At 50.4% G+C, this 19,664-nt stretch overlaps 7 protein-coding genes across 7 annotated transcripts; 2 read left to right on the forward strand and 5 right to left on the reverse strand.

Moving 5' to 3' along the window:
- Positions 1-96: 96 nt before the first annotated feature.
- BO83DRAFT_413758 (purple acid phosphatase family protein) lies at positions 97-2,519 on the reverse strand. The gene is made up of 4 exons (XM_025534514.1): positions 1,909-2,519; positions 1,165-1,860; positions 675-1,115; positions 97-624 (listed from the first exon to the last, which is right to left on the reverse strand). Exons 1-4 carry the CDS (start codon positions 2,262-2,264, stop codon positions 273-275), a joined length of 1,845 nt encoding a protein of 614 aa, XP_025392837.1. The 5' UTR covers positions 2,265-2,519; the 3' UTR covers positions 97-272.
- A 1,138-nt stretch (positions 2,520-3,657) lies between these two features.
- BO83DRAFT_433847 (sexual differentiation process protein Isp4) lies at positions 3,658-6,545 on the reverse strand (the record flags this gene model as incomplete). Its single annotated transcript, XM_025535720.1, has 10 exons — positions 6,396-6,545; positions 6,032-6,330; positions 5,692-5,966; positions 5,438-5,640; positions 5,230-5,388; positions 5,076-5,173; positions 4,689-5,018; positions 4,442-4,624; positions 3,794-4,369; positions 3,658-3,723 (listed from the first exon to the last, which is right to left on the reverse strand). Exons 1-10 carry the CDS (start codon positions 6,460-6,462, stop codon positions 3,658-3,660), a joined length of 2,256 nt encoding a protein of 751 aa, XP_025392838.1. The 5' UTR covers positions 6,463-6,545.
- A 1,593-nt stretch (positions 6,546-8,138) lies between these two features.
- BO83DRAFT_84451 (gamma-glutamylcyclotransferase family protein) lies at positions 8,139-9,117 on the forward strand. The gene is made up of 2 exons (XM_025537651.1): positions 8,139-8,209; positions 8,270-9,117. Exon 2 carries the CDS (start codon positions 8,558-8,560, stop codon positions 9,074-9,076), a length of 519 nt encoding a protein of 172 aa, XP_025392839.1. The 5' UTR covers positions 8,139-8,209; positions 8,270-8,557; the 3' UTR covers positions 9,077-9,117.
- A 1,561-nt stretch (positions 9,118-10,678) lies between these two features.
- Positions 10,679-11,037, forward strand: BO83DRAFT_84424 (uncharacterized protein). Its single transcript, XM_025537650.1, has one exon. It carries the CDS (start codon positions 10,769-10,771, stop codon positions 10,964-10,966), a length of 198 nt encoding a protein of 65 aa, XP_025392840.1. The 5' UTR covers positions 10,679-10,768; the 3' UTR covers positions 10,967-11,037.
- Positions 11,038-11,047: 10 nt separating this feature from the next.
- BO83DRAFT_374671 (uncharacterized protein) lies at positions 11,048-12,375 on the reverse strand. The gene has a single exon (XM_025530255.1). It carries the CDS (start codon positions 12,262-12,264, stop codon positions 11,227-11,229), a length of 1,038 nt encoding a protein of 345 aa, XP_025392841.1. The 5' UTR covers positions 12,265-12,375; the 3' UTR covers positions 11,048-11,226.
- Positions 12,376-13,294: 919 nt separating this feature from the next.
- Positions 13,295-15,984, reverse strand: BO83DRAFT_433850 (flavin-containing monooxygenase). Its single transcript, XM_025535721.1, has 5 exons — positions 15,893-15,984; positions 15,565-15,831; positions 14,835-15,495; positions 14,621-14,781; positions 13,295-14,568 (listed from the first exon to the last, which is right to left on the reverse strand). The coding sequence occupies exons 2-5, from the start codon at positions 15,691-15,693 to the stop codon at positions 13,723-13,725; spliced, it is 1,797 nt and encodes a 598-aa protein (XP_025392842.1). The 5' UTR covers positions 15,694-15,831; positions 15,893-15,984; the 3' UTR covers positions 13,295-13,722.
- Positions 15,985-17,887: 1,903 nt separating this feature from the next.
- On the reverse strand, positions 17,888-18,999 carry BO83DRAFT_84637 (uncharacterized protein). The gene has a single exon (XM_025537652.1). It carries the CDS (start codon positions 18,592-18,594, stop codon positions 17,965-17,967), a length of 630 nt encoding a protein of 209 aa, XP_025392843.1. The 5' UTR covers positions 18,595-18,999; the 3' UTR covers positions 17,888-17,964.
- Between the last annotated feature and the right edge of the window lie 665 nt (positions 19,000-19,664).

Here is a 19,664-nt window from a genome sequence, read left to right on the forward strand (position 1 = left end):
GCTCCTCCCATACCCGGCAATCGCATCGCTCGACCAATCCAACATGTAACTTTTATTCGTGGGAAGAAGATTACATGAGGAAATATAAGAGACAGCCAGAGATTGATTGACGACGATGCATTAATCCAAGCCGTTTATTATATACTAAGTACTTTTGTCATGTACATGCACACATCTCTTTTCATGATAATTTCATCCCAGACATTCGGATCTCAGACCACATCATGCAGTATTGTCATCAGCAGTTGCCATGCTTCAAAGAAGATCACAGTTCAAGCGTGGAACTTCTTACCGCCGGCAGCGTGGGACGGCTTAAGAAGGGTCAACGAGTCACCAACAGTACCATCATCGCCACGGATCAACTCCCACTTGAGAGCAGTCTCGTTGAAGATGGTCAGCTTGCTGAAACCGTAGTGGACCTTGTCCAGCAGGGCGGTGATGTTGGTCAGACCCTCGCCGTCGCTGAATTCGCTGTGGCTCTCAATGTTGCCAGCCATGCCGTTGATGATGTGGGTAATGGACTTGCCATTGTGGGCGTAGTAGGTGTTGTTGTTGACGATGGCGGCGGTATCGATGGTGCCGTTGGCTCCCAAAGGATAAAGACGCTCGTACCAGTGGATGTGGCTGTATTTGTTAGCGGATAATGCGGACTTTTAGAACACGGGCAGACTCACCCAGAAAGGTAGGCGTCAACGCCATACTTGAGGAGCAGACCCTCGAACGCCTCGCGCACGTGTAGCTGGTACGAGGAATAGGCAGAACTGTACATAGGACGGTGGCTCATGACAATCACCCATGGGGTCTTGCTGCGATCGACCTTGGCCAGGTCCTGCTTCAGCCAATGCCACTGCTCATAGGACTTGGTCTCGTGAACGCTGCCATTGACATTGCCGAACGGTCCACTGTCGGTGATGAAGGTCTCGCTTTCACTGGGCAGGGTCTCGTTGCCGGTCACATCCTCGGCAAAGTTCCACTCAGGGCTGTTGGCAAAGTCGGTCTCGCCATCGATGGCGACGAAGTGAGCAAGACCGTAGTCGAAAGAGTACCAGAAGTTACCGACACCACCGGTCTCGGGACCAGGCATGCGGAAGCGGTGCTGGTAAGCGGTGAAGTTTCTGCAACTATTAGCCACTACACCTCAAGATTAGGAGAGAAAATATCTACCTCTGGGAAGGCGGGCAGCTGTAGTAGGTCAGGTTATCAGTGGGAGCAGTGCCGTTAGCAATGTCATCGTTCAGGTAAGCAGTGAGGATGTTGTGAGGACCGTCAAACTCGGCGCACGAGGCTTCATGGTTACCAGGCAAGACCATGTATGGAATCTTCAGAGTGATGTTGTTGAGCCACTGTTGCCAGAGATCCCAGTTGGACTCATACAGCACGCTCATATCACCACCTTGCGGGCCACCTTGATCGGGGATTTCGCCCGCGGGCAAGGGCTTCTTGTACTCCTCCGGCAGAGGGCCACCACCGGGAAGAGTCGAACTAGTGCCGTTGTAGCAGACCGGCCAGTCGTCGGCACAAGCAAGGATACCAGAGTACCAGTCATCAGCGTAACTGAGGTCACCTCCGTGCCAGGCGAATGCAGTTCCTTCAGTGGCAGCCTTGACCAGCTGCTTGTGTGTGCCATGAGCATTGGTGTATCCCATGTCGTTCAGCACGGCGACGCTGAACGAACCCGGGTGGCCGGCAGGACGACTCGTCTTGAAGTTGAGGATCTCTGACTGGGTGGTGCCATTGGCGGCGGGAATCTGGTAGTAGTAGGTGGTGTCGGGCTCCAAACCGTCGATGCTAACCTCGTGGAAGAATTGACTGCACTGGGTGACCGCCTTGACTTGGGAACAGGAGGGAGTGCGGTCATATCTAAATCCATCAGCACGCGGCAATCCCAACTAGAAGTGGTATACATACGTGTGAGAGTAGCCCTGCGCAGTGCTGTTCAAGTTGCGGGGGTCCTTACCCCAGCGGACAGCAGGCAACTGGCCCAGACCGAAGGGGGTCTGGTAGTGAATGTGCATGCCCTTGGGGATGTAGGACAGGGAAATCACATTGACATTGTTCCTGGGATTGGCGGTGGCCGGCTTGACGGCCGGGGGTTCAACCAGACGAGGGAAGCCTTTGCCGTTGCCATTGATGGTGGGATCGACCCAGTCGCCGATCGGAACGGCAGGTCCAGTGTAGGGGAAACGCTCATCGACCACTGGACGGGCCTGGGCGGCCGTCGCGGAGAGAGCGACGAGCAGGGCAGAAGCAGCAGTTCCCTTCATGGTCGCGTGCTTTCAGCTGGACAAGCAGACGAGAATTCTTGGCTGATGGGGAGACAACTCTGGGGCCGCCCGACCGGTTTATATCCCCCGCGACCGACATGTTTATCTGCAGGTCGCGATAGCAAAGGCAGCGAGGCAAGGGATCACACGTGTAGATAGGCCGGGCAACAATTGGCTTCGGAGGAGCCGACGGGGAGCGGCGATGCATCGATCCAGGTCGGCTAGTTGCGACCGGAGGGCAGCGGAGAGACTAAGAGAGTACTAGAAAGCAGGGGACCAGGCAGTGAGTGGAGAACTTCAGCTTCAACTCCATCGCCACTGAAGATATCGCTAACAATGCATGTGCCGCATTTCCGCCTCAGCGATTGGTCAGTACTCTTTTGTCCTCAGGCACCAACATTCCCATCTCAGTGGGGCCTGCTGACTGCTAGCAATATGACTGGCTGGTCGCTGATATTCACCCAGCAGCACCCCGGCACGTGTTGAGGGGGTGGTCAACAATGAGATTCTTTTTATTTTCAACTCTCTACTCCGCATTGGATCAGGCAATTCTAAGCATGCTCAATACTGAGCTACGCATGCCCAGTTTCCATACACACTTCGGGAAATGCTTATATCCGTTGGACCCAAGGTCTACCACTCCCTAGTGCACGTGGTGCCTGACTTGACTGATAAGATGGTGGACATGACGTTCTCCCGAAAGCTACCAGATCATGCCAACACACGACAGGGCTGACAGGGATATGATCCTGTCTGATGCATGGTACGCTTCGAGCACGTGTGAGAATAGGGCGCATACAGCATATCTAGTTTACGGGCTCTCATGCTACACATTGGAAATGAACTGACATTCCCCTCACCACTCGCCAGCACAGCAATTTTTTATTCCATACAAGCTTACTACTAACGGTGCATTGGACCCTATATTGTCTGAACAGTTATTTCTGATTAGTACTATAGCGACGAGAACAGATGAATACATCTCCATGTCCAATCCTATTGACCCTGCACCTGCACGCCAAATCCACAGCGACGTCGATCGACTTGTACCACCTAGGAAGGCACCCGACCAGTACATATGATACCTAAACAAGAAACCAAAATTGATCGTTTTGCACATCGTGCATGAACAACACCAAATATAAAAAACCGGTGAAGTATTAAGACGGTGTTTGGTCAAATTTTGACCCTTATGTACCGAATGCTTCCCATCCCGCAAGGGTAATTCAACCTTTATCCAGCACTAGACTCCAAATATACTATAGGAGGAGCATATACTCAATGAATAAGGCATCTTGAATATGTACAGCTACCTCAACTAGCCCTACTATATTACGGGCAACCACTAACCTCCCGACCAACCCCTTCCGCATATATACAACCCCTCAACCCCTCAAACCCCAAACTTCCCCCCCTCCGGCACAGCCAAATACGAGCACCCCTTATAATCGCACGTATCCTATCACAACCGCAATTAGCCACCTCCCCCCCTTTCCAAACAACTAAAAAGAAAAGAAGAAAAGACATACCTTATAAACCTCCGTCCCCCACCAACTAAACCCCTTACTCGCACCACTAAAATAAATCGCAAAGAAGATCACCACGCCCGCAATCGAAACCGACGAATCCAACGCCGAACTCAGCACAAAATTATACTTATACCACCACTGCCACACCCTCCTCCTAATCCACCACCCAAACGTCAATCCCACAATAGCCCAACTACCATAATTCGTCCCCGTCGCCGGAGGGAGGTAATTCAACCCGCCCAGAAACAGCGGGATATGAACTCTCCGCCAGAGGGAATTCGGGTAGCGGCGTTTGAGGAAGTATACGGGGATAGGGAGGACGGCGCCAATGATGAAGAAGTAGAGTAAGGAGCTGTAGCCGATCCCGTTGGTGAAGTAGTGGCGTGGGCCGATGGCGCCCCAGATAAGACTCGTGTTGAATTTTGTCCTCGAGAAGGGACAGCTGAACCCGTTGACGGCGTCGCTGGTGCAGACGTTGCTGATGTTGCCCAGACTCCAGTTTAGGACGGCGACGGAGCTGAGGGTTCCGAAGATCATGCCGACGCATTGGACGATGAAGACTTTGCGGGGTGGGATCTGTGGGTTATTAGTTAGTATCTAGGGACATCGGAGGGTGAGTGGTAGGTAGTAGCAGGTGGGGGTGAGTACCTTGCAGTAATCGCAGAGTTTCATGTCCTCTGCAAAGTAAAGGCCCTTGATGGTGGTGATGTAGCCGATATCGAAGAACCAGATGTTAGCGAGGACTTTGCCTTCGAAGACGAACCCGGCGACGATGCGGCAGAAAATGTCGATGTTTATTTTCAGGTTGGATGTCGCGTATACGATTGCGAGCTGCGCAGTTGAGTTATTATTAACCTTTGAATTAATTGTGGATGGTGTGGGGAAGTACACTTACCGGGCCGTAAAAGACCATAGCTACCGCGCAAGCTAGCAAGACGCCGTACCATCGCAGTTCGACGTTCCAGTATTCGACGCTGAATATGCAGATGAATAGTGCCAGTACGGCTGCACCGAGGTACCATAGGAATGGGACATCGCGGTGTCCCGAGTTGGTGTCGGTGTGTTTCTTGTCCTTGGAGAAATAGCTGTGCACGACATGTGGAACACGCAGAGCGCCTGCGGCTATGTCGTGGCGGTTCTCGAGGATGACCCAGACTAGGAGGGAGCTCAAGGTTGCGAATGATAGACCGAACATGTTCAAGGCGTAGGTTACGGGCATGTAGACCTGAAGTATTTGAGTCAGTAGGGTTCGTGGAACTGTAACTGTAGCAGGGCGGCGTACCGGAGAATAGGCCTTGTATTTTTCGATATCCAGTTTGTAGCCGGTCGCTTTGCTGACCACTTTAGATGCTTTGTAGGTGGCGCCGGTGTTATCATAGACTGAGGAGGACATGATCAGTATGAGAGCATGCTTAGACAGACGGCAAGTTGCATACCTGACGAGCTCTGGAAAGGAAGGTAGCCTGTATACCATACATTGCGGTAGTAGCAAGCGACAGCGACAATCCAGATCCAGAACACCAGGGAGGAGAAAACATTGATGATTGCCCACGACGGAATCAGCAGTGGTGATCCGACGTAGGAGATTTGACTCCCTAGCGAGGTATTAGCTTGGTTGTGGCACGGTCATGGACCAGTACTTACAGTCAAACGTGATAGGCAGTAAACCCATACCACTTTCCATGCCGAAGAGCTGATTGACGACCGTGCTCTTGGGGTTGATCCAGCATGGGAAAGTGAAATAGCTCAGGGCTGGGAAGATGAAGTCTGGGAACCAGTACCAGCAGAAGGAAATGCAAAAGGCAAGACTGAAGAATGCGTAACGAGACATTTTCCACGTATCCTTACTACTTCTCATTAGATCCTTCACTTCTTCCCGGATATAGCAGTGTACTTACACCCCTTGTAGATCCCCTTGAGCCAGATTATGCAACGTTGTCGTGAGCGAAGTCGTGCTCAGCACACCCGGCCAAATAAGTTCCTTGGGGGCCACCACCAAGGACCGAAAGAAGCCAGCGAGACAGAAGCCGACCAGGAATGTTCCTAATGTGATCAAGATCTGGAAGCCCCAGCCAGCTTTGTATCCGTAGAACATCTGCTGTTCCGTCAAGACGTCCGCTCCTAGTCGGACGTAGATACTGAGGTTCGACATGATGTAGACTAAAACGTGTTCCTATATCGAGTACCTATTAGGACAGGTTCGACGATAAGTCAGGCGTACGGCCATTCAATGCTCACCTTTTGGTTAAACGGCCCCGGATTCAAATTGAATCGGCACACGCCGAGATTGACATCCCAGCTCGGAAGGGTCTTCTCCCAGAGCTTGCCTAGCGGGTACGCCAGCAGCAAAGTCACCGAAGAGGATATTGTGATGGATGGTTTCCGAAGGGTGTAAAGTGTGTTTAGTCCACTGGCCACAATACAGAATCCAATACCGAGAACCCACATTCTCAGCGTCAGAATAGGTTCTGTTGGGTCATCTTCGTGGATACCAATGCCTGCCGCCCGTAGTACTTCGGTCTGGGAATCTACCTCGGCTGGTGGTTATGTTAGCAGCGACAACAGGGACTGGAGGTTAAGTGAAAAAAAACTTCAAACTCACCACGGTCGGTATCCTCGACAGGGTAGACGCTCTCGTTGTCGAGACCATCTTTGGTGTCGGTGGCCATTTCCGCACCAAAATCAATAGCTGAATAAGACCAGGACCATGGAAAGTTATCAGATCAGATAGGTGGCATCAGATAAGATCGATCCCGGGCCGGCGTGTCTTAAATATATCCAACAAAACTTGCCAACAAAGCCAGGTCACCGGGTGAGGGATTATTCTGCCACGGATTGTCGGCACCCACAAATCTCCCTCGGACTAACCTAAGCCTTAGTGGGCCGTGTTTGGACGAAAACACCCCAGCCCTATAAGGCGAATGGGTGCCTGTGGTTCCGGTGGACCCTTCGGGTTTCGTGTGCCCGCGCAAAAGCTTTCTTGGCGACTTGGCCGTGATCGAATCGACCCAATGTTGCAACCTGGGAAGATATTTATCCATGGTGATTATATGAAGGGATAATTCTGCTCGAGTGACTGTATAAACTGTCTACTATCTAGCAATTGCATTGTCTCAATTGACTAGGGTGTAAGCACTTCTGCCCAGCGCGCAAGTGAAAAAAAGGGGGCATCGTGAGGAGATTGCATCTCTCCCGTGGTTCATATCGCGCTAGCGTGGTACTCGCATGCTTAGCGGGTAGTGAACGTCTAATTACTGGCCATATTAGCGAATCAACTGAGACAAGGCGCCTTATCTGATCCCTTTTGCCCGGATGATTGTGACTGCTCGGCTCAGTACGTAAGGTGGTTGCATTTCCGCGGTTTCCGCGTCATTTGGTGTCCCAAGTCTGCCTCTGGAGGTGTCCTACAGGAACTGGAGTCATGGGTGATCTCAATTGCTGCGTCAGCCAACCGCCAAAAAGCTTACTCACGTCCTCATCACGCTCATATCCTGAGCCGACAAGACGCAACAAGTCGGAAATCCTTCCTCGAGTGGCATTCATAACGGGCCCGCAAACACAGTCCCTCCAGTGATACCCTGTTCAAGGCTAATGTAATACTAACACTCCTATCATCCTGCATCTGGCGGGATGCCTATCTCCAGGTAGACCTGTGGGTTCCTTCGATGGTCACTTTGCCCAACCAACGAGAGCTAAGCCGGAACTCCCGAGTAATCTTGGCATTCAGTTCGAGAGGGGTTACTGATAGAAATGCAAGGTTGGAGCTTAGTAGGTAACAAGCAGGCGGATATCAGAATTGCCGGTCGCTCAAAGAAGATTAGTCACGCCGTAGGATAATTTGGAGGAGTCCACAGCTCCATCTGTTTTCACTCACTTTGTCGGCGTTAAGTCCAGGCTTCGGGGATATTACCGGAAGTCCTTGTTTTTCCTGGCTATTTCTGGATGGGACTGCGAGCAGGCCTGTCCACCGGATGCGTGGTATCATGCCTCGCGCCTTCTGATCCGTCGTCCCACTCGACGAACGGTCTTGGACAACTCAATCATTGCCCTTCAGCCTTACGACAAGGCTGAAAGATCAAGAATCTGATTGCGTAATGGTATTTGTTCGCTCTTAATTGACGGCCGGGACTGGCCAGTCAATGGTAACGGTGGTGGAGTGATCGTGAATGCGATTCGGAAAGCAGTTTGCCGAGCATCCAAGGTTGTGAAGTTTTGGCACTTGATGGAAAAGATCGCATCCTCATAATGGCAACTAGCCAGTCACACTATCATGCTCTGGAATCAATAGCTTCTCACGTATTTAGGCATACGGACAATTGCTGCTAATGCTAAGATGCGGTTGATATAACAGATATTTGTCATGTGGACGGACCCGTTGGACAAGAAGTGAGGGTCTGTTGTCGCAGGGTAATTATCGTATGTAACAATATTTCTCTATCCAAGCTGACTAATATATATTAAGATGACTGTATCCAGCTATATGATCGGAAAATGCTGATTGTCAGTCTATCATGTTAGTAATGATTCCAGCGCCGAAAGAAGCCAGATTAAGCGACCCCGGGCATGATAAACTTTCCAACAACAGCGGGTGAGCCATGAATATGGAAAGCTTGTTGATTACGAGTACTATCACATGCTGACATCACTCTACTTTTTATATGTGGTATGGGGGTGTTCATTGTTCATCTCTCGCTGCAGGTTTTTCTACGAAAACATCAGAGCTCATAATAACTAAGAATTGTAATACAATATACATCGCGAAGAATGTCTTCAGCAGCAACAAACACACAACAGCAACCCACCCCTTTTCCCTCCGCAACATCAGAAACATCAGATCGCTCCGCCCCAAACACACAGCATGATCCCCAACTCTTCCAGCCGCATTATTTCTTCTTCTATGGCAGCCTCTGTGACCCTTCTTCCCTAGCAAAGGTGCTCAATCGTCAGGACAAACCGCCCACACGTCCAGGGATGATAATGGAGCACGGGATGAGAATGTGGGGTGAATTTCCGGCGCTGTTGGACGGATGTCCCGAAAAGCCGATTTACGGGGTCGGGTATAAGGTGCGCTCGCCGGAGGAGGAAAATCGCTTGGCAGAGTATGAGACGGATATGTATCGAAAAAAGGGGTGCGTTATTGAGTTTAGGGATGGGTCGAAGGTGCCTGGAGTGACGTTCGTGTGGAATGCGGATCCGTGGCTGTTGAAAGAAGAGGGCTTTGATATGAAGGATTGGCTGTTGGAGCAGACGGAGAGTCGTGGGGAAGGTGAGGTGGGAATATGAGGATTTGGGTGCGAGTGCTCCTCTGTGATTTCTCGTGTAATAATGATTAAACTTCTGTTAGAGTCCTGTACTAACGTTGTCTCAGATTGGTTTCTGACGAAATGGAAGATCAAAGCTCCTTTTTGTCTGGGTGTCGTTTCCTCCAGACGTAGCCTGCTCGGTCGCATCATTTGCTTCGTTTTTGTTGATGGTACTCTCGCCGCGTTGATGACTCTCGTCTCCGTCATGCCTCTGGTGTAGCTTGTGCTTCGCACCGTCCACCTTCTCTTGCAATGCGCGCACCTTTCGCTTTGCTCGGGTATAGCCTTCTATCCCTGCCAAGACAGCGTATGACTTGCTGATTGACACGTGTGACATGTCGACACCTTGGTCTTGTAGTGAATGGATGAAGGCGCGGAAGTTGGCGGCAGGGGGGCGATAATGGCCACTGTTGATGTCAGACGAGGCACCAGAACATGAGGCAGGGTATATACCTCAAGGGTGCTAGACTTCGTAGCTGTCCATTTCTTATCCTAATCAATCCAGCAGCTGCAATGCGCGCACCTCGCAGAAACGAAGAGTGCTGAAAGGCCCCGGACTCTTTGATGCCAACGAATAGCCGGAAGGTAGTATCAGCAACCTGTCTTGTTAGCTACTACATTACAGACTATAGGGGGAAGAATAAAGTGACAGCGATAGACTTACAAAGATCCACATATCCTCCGTCTTCGACGACTTCCCTTTCAGGGTTTTGAGGATCGTTCCCGGACTAACATGCGCCAACTTCTGTCCCACCTTTGTCGCCTGGTAGTCATCCTTCTCCTGTTTCCCCAAAGCATCCTCATGTTCACTAAGCGAGCTATATCCTGACGATGACTCCAACGAGTCACTCATCTCCGACAGAACTGGACTTCCATCATCCGTATTCCCCCTAAACCTCGGCGCATCCTCCTCAACAGGCACAACGCCCCTCAGACTATCCTTGAACCGGGCATTATCCGTCCAGATAAGCTCCCCATTCTTCGCCCACCGAAACTTCCCCGCCTCATCCACCTCAACCAGATAATTCATCCGTTCCTCTCGCGACAAATACCTCACCTGCTGTCTCTCCAATTTCTCTCTCGGACACTGAGGCAGATCCAACTCACTTCCCTCCCCATAGTCCAACCAGTAAAAGAAATTCTGATTCGTAGGCGAATTCTTCCAATAGATATGATAGACCCGCAAATTACTCCCATGTCGGTGTTTCAAGTCCACCATTTCCAGAAAGTATTGCAAATCCATCATCTTGGCCGTAGTTCCAGCCGGGAGATCATGGTGGAGAATACTAGAAGAGGAGCCCTCCGTCCCTGAGCCATTTTCGCCCATGGTATGACTACTCGTCGTAGCTGTCTTCGACTCGAGATCCTCATCGTCATCCCCTCCAGCGCGCTTCGCGACGCTCACAGCGCGAAGCCAATTCCGACGTGCGTTTGCGGTGCTATCAACGTCTTCAGCTGGCGCAGATGGTCGGTGCAGTTGTCGCCATTCTGCTTCTTTGACAGCCTGTTATGGTGACAAGATAACGACCTTTAGCATGTATTGTCCACAAAAAGCGCAAGAAAGGGAATGGTCCGGGAAAAGCCTACATCTTTCCATCGCGACGTCGACGCAGAGAGATCCAGTCCGTGAAGTTCTCGTCGTGTGCGATAGCCGCGATATATCCTCTATATCATGAAGTTATTGTTAAGAGTATTGCAGGATGTAGCGAGAGTAGAGGCCGACCTGGATGGTTTGCGCCGCCCTCGCTCGCTTCTCGGTGACGTCATGGTCAGGGACATGGCGGGCAGCTGCGGTCGCGGGGTCCACAGACCCGCTGGTGCTGCTGGGTTCCACGGCAGATGCCATGGATTGGATTATGGAAGTAGGTGATTTTATCTAGGGGAGATGCTCTGGAGAATGTGGTAGGTATGAGTGATGAGAGGATCATGAGCAGAAAGAACAGCTTGCAGACGGGAAAGAAAAGATTGATTGTCGCTGCGCCGAGCCAAGCCTGGGCGTTGGCGGGGCTGTGTAGATCCTGCCAAATGCCAATTCAATGTACAACTTTGTATGTAGCTATCAACCAAAGGATACTTTGGACTATTCACATTAACCTAGACCCACTAAGTAGCCACTCTGGCTAAAATAATCTAAACAGTCACTCTCCTCGCTCGAAGATACTCGTAATCCGGCATCGCATCACTGACCGCCTTCTCGATCAACTGCGCCATTTCCTCCCCAAACTCCAATTGCCACTTCTTGACCTCAGTGGGAATATCCACTACGGCTGGCTCTTTGCTCTTCATCACACCTGATGATCCATTCAATGTCGACAACATAACCGACTTTCCTGTATCCCAGTCAAACACGCCCTGGGAGGCCCCATTCGGTCGTGCGACGCTATCCGCATGCACCCCCCTCTCCCATTGGAATTGAAGCTTGCTGGGGTCGAGTCCTGCTAGTTGACAGAACTTGGTGACAGCATCCGGGTTATGGACCACGTCGTAGGCGTCCAGAAGGAGCGGAGTTGAGCCGGTTTGATCCAGAGACCAGTCGAAGAGTGACCGGGTCCAGTGGAGGGTCATGTTGGTGAGTAAAGTTCCGGGTAGGATCTTGGTGTCCATGACACCCATATCGGAGATCTTATTCATGGCACGACAGAAAGAGGGGAATACTATGGCTGGATGGCGGATGATGAATGCCATTGTCCATGTGCGGAGGTACTCGTCCGGAAGGACAGTTTTGTTGTTGGTGGAAAACGTCCTCGTCGTACCATAGGTGCTAGGGACGTTGACGTGGAAGGTGGAAAAGTCATAAGGGCCCTTCTCGGGTCCGTGTATAGCTTGCATGAAGGTCATGGGGTTGGAGAGCCAGAAGGAGTGCTCCTTGGCGAACATGGTCTTGTTCTCCCGCTCAGCTAGAGCGCAGGTCTCCTCTAGATGGTCAAAGCATTCTTGGAAGGTTGACTGGACCTCGTGTTTCGCTTCCTCGGTCCATTCAGAGGGGGCCTGTGTGAGGCGACCGTCTTTAGCAACGGCGTGAAAGGCGTTGTAGAAGAAATAGCCGCCCCGATCGGCTGCGAAGGCGTTGGGTTGACCGGGGATGTTGAGGATCTTCAGAAGCAGATTGGACGCAGTGCGGGGAACGCTGACCAAGAGAAGACGGCGGGGTGAGTTGTGGCTTTCCATGATTGTCGAATCGATTGATTGATAAGTTCAATTTAGGTTATACTAGGGCCGTTCCTTATTCTCTTGTGTCTAGATTGGCTGCGGACAGAGCAATTGGAAGCTTTGAATATTGGCTCATCTTAGAGCTATATGGCGTGATCAGGTACGTACTATATATATGTTAGCTTGAATAGCTGCCAGGGAATCTACCCTGGACCGTTGCAACAACCTGCAGCGGAGCTTCGCGCCTTTCGAAGCTCCGAGAAGTGGAGGCCCCAAGACAGCGTCGCATTGGACTAGCCCTGAGAGGTAAAGCCGGGATGCAGACATGGGGAGAGTACGGATTTAGGCTTTAGGAACGTCCGAAAATCTGCTGTCAGTGAGAAATGGGGTATAGTAGTGTATGCTATGTGGATAGAATCCCCAGCCGATAATAATGGATAAACCCCGGTCCGGGACGATTGTAGTATGACAAGCTGCAGATCACCGTTGGGGTGGAGACAGCAGATGCCAATTGAGTGAAAAAGAAATCTGCTGCCGATTTGTTCCAGGTTTCGCCATATGTGGCGGCTTTGACTCCGTTCAGCTGGAGGTTGATCGTTGGCAGTTGAAACTCCGGACATAAGAAACCCGAGCTTGACGGTTGCGTGCTGGATGCTGGCTAAGCACTTACTCAAAGAGTCGGTCCATACAACTCCAAGGATGTCAATCAACTGCCTAGTATCTGGCTGCTAGAAAAGATGCATCATGCAATGATCAATATCTATTACCTTAGATGAAGCCTTGCATGCAAGTATAATAAAGGCTTGCCGTATGAAATTCTTTCAGGTGTTCTGGAGTCCGATAACTGCCAGGGCATACTGATCGCAACGGCCGGTCCAATTGCTGGAAGATCTATGGAATATCAAGTGAGAGGCGCAAGTAGTAGAGACGCATTACTTGACAAATACCTAACTATAGGAGTAAGTACTTGTGTGAGGTGCAATGACAATGTACGGAGGAAATGATGTTTCAGTCATATAGTATGTCCATTCCGTGGTGGAATTGCTGAGTATAGCTTCAATGTAAATTTAGATTTCGCCTATCATATTAATAAGTGCTATGAAGAGGTCCTAAGATAGTCGGCATGTGATGCGTTGACACTCCGTGCTTGGGGATATGGGGTCGGGTGTGGCCTCAGCATAATGGAAGCCTGGGCTGCCTGTCGATCCCGGATCCCGGACCGTGACTCAAGTAAAAATCCCGATTCGACTCTCATGAGTTTGCACCATAAAGGTACTTTATATGGTGGTGACCACGTCTGCTAAGTCTCGTGAAGTTCCGAGTGTTGACGAGAATGTAAGGCATATTACCTTGCCTGTCAAACTCAGATGACGGCACCATGTCAATGAAGAAGACAAGCTTTTGGTTCCGAAATGCAGAGAAAGGAGTGGAGGATTAATTGACCTCCATAAACCCTTATCGTTGTTCGGTCTCAGATCACGCTGTCGCTTCAGACACTGGCTCAGCCTGTGCTTTCGGCATCTGGTCCGGCACATCAGCTTTAGTGCCTTGGGCTTTCTCCTTGGCAGCAAGCTTTGGCTGTCTATGAAGAGCACGCGGAGCCATGCTGCCTGTTTTAGCAATGGCCAAATTCCGCTTGCGCCGGCTGTGCCAGGGTCCATCATCCGATTGTCGGATATAGTACCCCAGATCAGCAGTGGGATCCCACTCTGTCTGGGAAACGCCAATGCCCAACCATGAGAAACGATTTCCGTTGTACTTGATATCCCAGTCATCAGCACGTGGCTCTCTCATTGCCTCAAGATAGTGTAGAGTGCTTCCAGGCCAAGTCGTGGGAACGCGACCGCCGATGGTATGGTTGTTGTGGGAGTTGCGGCAATTATCCGTCCAAACAGCTTTTTGCATGAAGGAGCCGACATGCTCCTTGAACTCAGCGCAGACATCCCGCTTAAGAGCCATGCTATGGATGGGTTCCGTTTGGTAACGGTCGATAAAGGAACAGATGTAGTCTGCTTGGGCTTCAATCGCGACCATGGTCGGACCATTGGAAACAGGCGTGTAGGGGCCAAGCATTGTAAAGGTGTTGGGGAACTCTGAAATACCTATTCCCATGTAGCCCATGATCGACTCGGCCCATTCTGTCTGCAGGTTGCGACCATTGGGTCCAATGACAGGGTAGCGCGGTATGTAGGAAGTGTCAAACCCGGTGGCACAGATGATAATGTCGCCTTGATGCTCCTTCCCGTCTTCGCTGACGCACCCAGATGGTGTTACGGATGTCACACCACCGTAGACCACGTCGACGTTCTCTTTCTTGAGGGTCTACCACGCGTATTAGTATCACCTAGAATACCCAGGGGTGTGGAGTCCTCACAGTTAGATACCTGAAGCCCGATGGTACCACACGCTTGCAACCAACAGAGAAGTTCGGTATCAAACGGTCTTCCATCTCTTGATCTTGAAAGGCGTTCCTCATAACGGATGTCAGGAGACCTTTTGCCTGCTCCTGAAGGACAGTATCCTTGAGGTACATGGCTGTTCGTAGTAGTCAGCAATAGTCACTGTCAATACGGGTACTTTCAACGTACTGAAGATACTGTTCATAGTCCGTTCATTATCCCTGCGCAGCTGTGTCACGCTCTCTGGATTGTTCACAAAATGCTCAATCTGCTCCTCGGGGAACTTGCCCGCCTCAGTGCTAATATCCGGCAACAGCCACGTCGGCGAACGGATAAAGATTTTTACTTTGTCAACAATAGGTTGAATGGCAGGGAGAATCTGAACAGCTGATGAACCCGCCCCGATCAGCAGAACGTTCTTCCCTTCGAGCGATACGCTCTCATCGTACATCGCACTGTGTAGCTTGATGCCCTTGAAATCGCCCAATCCCGGAATCTCGGGCCAAGCAGGCTTATTGAGATAGCCCGTCGCATGAATCAGAATGTGACACCAGTCATGTACTGTGCGACCCGTTTTCAGGTCGGTCACCGTCACTTGCCACTGGCCGGACTCCTCGATCCAGGTGGTTTCGGTGACGATGTGCGAAGTGTGGATGTATTTGCGTAGGCCATACTTGTTTGCGAAATCGTTAAAGTACCCTCTGATTTCGCTGGACCCCGCGTATACAGATGACCAGTCTGCTTTGGGTTCAAACGAGTAGACGTAGTTGTGGGAGGGAACATCACAAGCACAGCCTGGGTAGCGGTTTTCGTACCAGGTGCCAGAAACCTCAGGGTTCTTTTCGTAGATCTGCATTCATGGTTAGAGCAGCAGGTAGAGAAAAAATAGGGGGGGGGAATAATGCTATAGATAACGTACAGTGAGATCGTAGTTCTGGAAAGACCTCTGCAGCTTGTATGCCAGACACAACCCAGAGGCACCTGCACCCACACAGATCACCTTGACATGTCTCTCGTTGTGAATAGCTTCCGCTCGAATAGGATCCATTGTGAGTAGGCTTTCTTTTTTGTCAGTGCCAGTGAACACAAACACAAGAGGAAGAGCTCAACAGTCAGGCGAATAGCGAAACAAAAGCTGCAGATGACGACCATTTAGCCGAGGGGCAAGGCGAGATCATTGCGACTACTAACTAAGACCGTCAAATTAGTATGATGTCGACAAGCTCATTGGGTGGGGGCAAGTTGACCATGCCGTCACGGTCATCAGAGTTCAGACATTTGAAGCGAAGACTTCCAGCTCCACAAGCATAATGAAGTTAGTCGTTAAATCCCGAGCTGGCCAGACGGGAGCGAGCTGAGCATGCCACAAAGCGTAGAGTAGTAGGAAACTAGGAGGTATGTACTATCTCCGTTTCCAGCCGTTGATGCTGACCGGTACTCACGGATACTCCAACCACCACAATCACCCTGGTTTTGGTGGGGCGCGCTAAAGCCAACGAGGCAGTGTTAGCGTGGCCCCCGTGGTGTTACATCTTGAAACGGGCTACAATGGGTATGTTCACCGCTCGAGAAATAATACCAAAGCGGACAGACAGGATTGCATTTACGCTGTAATTTTCGCCGATTCTACACCCCAACTCCCCAAAGAGAAAAATCAGAAAATCTGCCAGGTGAGGTCAAGCTGTGGCAATAATTCAGATAAGAATTGAGTTTTAACAAAAAAAAATAATCAGTATAGAACAGGTTTCTTCCACAGTGGCGCTGTGCCCCCCTTTTTTTTTTTTTTTTTTTTTTTTTTTTTTTTTTTTTTTTTTTTTTCTCCAAAGGAACGGGAATAAACGGATGTCGGAGAACCCGGACCTATTCCGAACGTTACACAAAGCCTGAGGCAGTGAGGCCTGCGATTGCGTACTATGTTTGCTGCACCGCGCATAATTGGTCCTAATGCGCAGTGCGCAATACAGTCGTCCGTTCAAGTATTGGAGTATTTCACTTCTTGGAATATTACAATGTGGAATAACTCAATATGTGAGTTATTCCACAATTTTCACTCCACTGAAGGACAAGGCCAAGATTATATTCAGATTATGATTGGATAGCTTGTCAGTCAGGATTGCCAGTGCATCCGTCAGTAGACTAGTACTTGGTACTTACCACTGAACTAATTTCTCACCCCTGTAGCAAATTAACAACAGTCGTCGAGAGTAGCACGTTTAGGAGGGTTGTAAATAGTAGTAAACTAGGTAGCAAACAATTCCTACCTTCAATATAGTCACGTTTGTAGCAATCCTGTATTATCTCTCACAACCCATTCCGGCTATTCTCCTCACCGTCTTGTGTACCAGGTCAGCACTAAAACATCACCTCGTATACCCCAGGGTCTACTCCATCTCAGCCACCACTAACCAACACACCCAACCCCGACAGCTAAACCCACAAGTAGACAAAGATCCCGATCCGGACCTCTCCCTCCAAGCCCATCCATGGTCCTATTCGGCTTCCAACCCCGACACAATGCCTCCAAGACGTGCCACATCGTGACCCAGTCCGAAGGAAAGGCGAAATCCGTGTTCTCCAACTCCCCGCCTTTCTCTCTTTCCGGGGAATCGCCTCCCCAGGACCGTCATTCCCGGGAACGGCATCTCCAAGCATCATTCAGATCCAGAGTTCCTCCAATGGAGATCTAGACATACGTGATTGACATCGGCCTCCCCGACCCTGATCTCAAGATCTTCGGCTCAATGGCGAAAGACCGAAGTCTGGACTCTCTACCTATCCATTGATGAACCGGAAAGGGTCTACCACAGGTCTCGTTTGCCAACAACCACGCCTCAAACGCCAGAAGGGTAGTGTTCGCCATCACTCCAATGTTCATACCAAGGTACTTGCGTCCCCGGCGCCATTGCACATAGTCCAAGATGCAAACCAAGGTTCAAAGCACAAAGGAGTCCTTGGACAATGAACTCGTCATGGGGATAATCTGTTAAACCATTGTCTTTCCATATTGAGGGTTCTAGAGCAGAGATGGAACTCGGAGACACCGATAGTACTTGTCTGTAGCGCGAGCAAGATCATCGATTACGAGGCCTTCTTGTCTTTGCGACGTTGTGGAGGCGGGGGTCTGAAGATGTGGAGGTGCGGTTAGTGGAATCTAGGCCCGTTTGATAGGCTCTTGATCATGTCACGATGTGGCAGTAAGAGTAGCTGTTGGCTATCGCAAGTAGATGATTGACGCAATGGAGCTAGATCGGTCTTCTTATCAAGACGCGACTAATAATAGCACAATGGTAATTATTCTATACCAGTGTGCATGAATTCGCTACGAATTGTTAAACACTCCGTAGAACCGGTGAATGGTCCAGCCTGAGTACTGCAGAATAGCGGGCCCGGGTCTCGATGCACATACTTCTAAAAAAAGTATAGTGGTAATTATAAGGTCTTGCACATGGAGGCGATAGGATCGACAGGCATGCATAACCGGCAACGAGGTCTTAGAGTAGCCCCGTGGTTGATTACGACTCCAGCCACCATATACCGTATTTCCCTCTCTACGAGGATGGCTTCCCCAAAAAGAAAACACGTCATACGCGATATCGGCACGAAGCGAAATAGAGTTTGCTGCGATCGAAGCGGACTGGGTCCGAGGACCTGGGACGGATCGTACCAAGGTTGGTTTGATTGTTGGGTAGAGATCTGCCTGATAACGTGGGTTGAGAGTTGGCTGTAAACCCAGGGACTTTTTCCGTTGCCGCGTCCTTTTTCCGATATCTTCCGGCTTTGGTAGTGGTGGTTGTCGATCGCGGTTCCTGTATTGCGGAAGGTATGATAGTCGCGAAGGAAGAGGGAAAAAAAGGCTAAAATTCTCCGATGTCCAACGACGCTTGGGGATCGGCGGTGTCGTGGATTCAGTAAACCCTTTGTCCGCTCGATGATCTATAGGCAAATACATAACCCCACTCTACAGGTGACCTTGGCTCATGAGTGTCAAGGAATTGGGGGATTGGTCATCATGTTCTTGTGGCTGCGATTGAGTTGGCAGAGAAGAAGTGACAGCATTTGAACCTTATAATGCATAGTTAGGGTGGACAGCAGCTTTCAGGGAAGGAGTTGTCATTGACAAAACATAGAATCAATTCCAGTGCGGGGAACCGAGGTAATTGATACTGTGTAGTTGCTAGTCGCCAGACACCGTGTTGCTGTAGACTCGTAACCGTTTGACCCACACTGATTGCGAGTACAGACTCCGCGTGATCAAAGGAGGGGCCCAGACTGCGTGTCGGGTTGGCGCAAATTGCATTAATTATTAGATTCCGTGGTAGGGTATCATGGCCCCTTCGATTAGGAAGAGTACTACTGGGCTCCGCGAATATCAGGATCCAGCTACTCCGTGGTGAAAAGTGGAGGACGGCTTCTCCGGCTGGAACGGCTCTGTCACCGTTTTTTTTAAACCATAGCCCCATTATTCCCGGCATTTGCACCCTCAATATGGTGGTTGACATAGTTGACGCTAGATACTACTCCAAAAGGATGATTAAGGTTGCCTAAATGAGGCCATGTGGTTCACGTTGCAGCGCCACGGGCTAGGATCGTGCAGCAGAACCACGTTGACTGGCGTACAGAAGGCGAGTCCCAGCGTAGTTGCTCCACGATCCAGGTAGTCTGAACAAGGGTCACTACATAGTGTAGCGCCAAGGTGGGCATTTCGGCCGCCCGGCGGTGATGCTGCAGGGGCCATCCATCGCTGATTGGAACCTAAAACTATGATCGCGGGCTGGTCTCGCCACTCGGGCTCAAGTGGGATAATGGGCATATTGCTTTGGAGTGTTTTGAATCAATATGGAGCAGAGTTGCGGTGCACCAACGGTTCAGCTAGCACTCAAATAATCATAGCTAGGTCATAGCCTGGTATAGCCGGGGCTGATAGTGTATTATGGGAAATGAAGTATGCATACAACCAAACCCCGACGTGAAGCGTCATCCCCGATGTGGCGGTGTAACGAGAGTGGCGTATACAGGCGA

This window comes from Aspergillus eucalypticola (genome assembly GCF_003184535.1).
Source record: "Aspergillus eucalypticola CBS 122712 chromosome Unknown BO83scaffold_2, whole genome shotgun sequence".
NCBI lineage: Eukaryota > Fungi > Ascomycota > Eurotiomycetes > Eurotiales > Aspergillaceae > Aspergillus > Aspergillus eucalypticola.

What these genes read in the sequence shown, in the direction of transcription:
- BO83DRAFT_413758 (XM_025534514.1), bottom strand. Translation starts at nt 2,264, where the DNA reads ATGAAGGGAACTGCTGCTTCTGCCCTGCTCGTCGCTCTCTCCGCGACG. An exon ending in AGCTGCCCGCCTTCCCAGAG is followed by an intron (nt 1,116 to 1,164) that starts GTAGATATTTTC and finishes TAATAGTTGCAG; the next exon opens with AAACTTCACCGCTTACCAGC. An exon ending in GTTGACGCCTACCTTTCTGG is followed by an intron (nt 625 to 674) that starts GTGAGTCTGCCC and finishes TAACAAATACAG; the next exon opens with CCACATCCACTGGTACGAGC.
- BO83DRAFT_84451 (XM_025537651.1), top strand. Translation starts at nt 8,558, where the DNA reads ATGTCTTCAGCAGCAACAAACACACAACAGCAACCCACCCCTTTTCCC.
- BO83DRAFT_84424 (XM_025537650.1), top strand. Translation starts at nt 10,769, where the DNA reads ATGAAGTTATTGTTAAGAGTATTGCAGGATGTAGCGAGAGTAGAGGCC.
- BO83DRAFT_374671 (XM_025530255.1), bottom strand. Translation starts at nt 12,264, where the DNA reads ATGGAAAGCCACAACTCACCCCGCCGTCTTCTCTTGGTCAGCGTTCCC.
- BO83DRAFT_433850 (XM_025535721.1), bottom strand. Translation starts at nt 15,693, where the DNA reads ATGGATCCTATTCGAGCGGAAGCTATTCACAACGAGAGACATGTCAAG. An exon ending in TCCAGAACTACGATCTCACT is followed by an intron (nt 15,496 to 15,564) that starts GTACGTTATCTA and finishes CCATGAATGCAG; the next exon opens with ATCTACGAAAAGAACCCTGA. An exon ending in GACTATGAACAGTATCTTCA is followed by an intron (nt 14,782 to 14,834) that starts GTACGTTGAAAG and finishes TACTACGAACAG; the next exon opens with CCATGTACCTCAAGGATACT.
- BO83DRAFT_84637 (XM_025537652.1), bottom strand. Translation starts at nt 18,594, where the DNA reads ATGTATTTGCCTATAGATCATCGAGCGGACAAAGGGTTTACTGAATCC.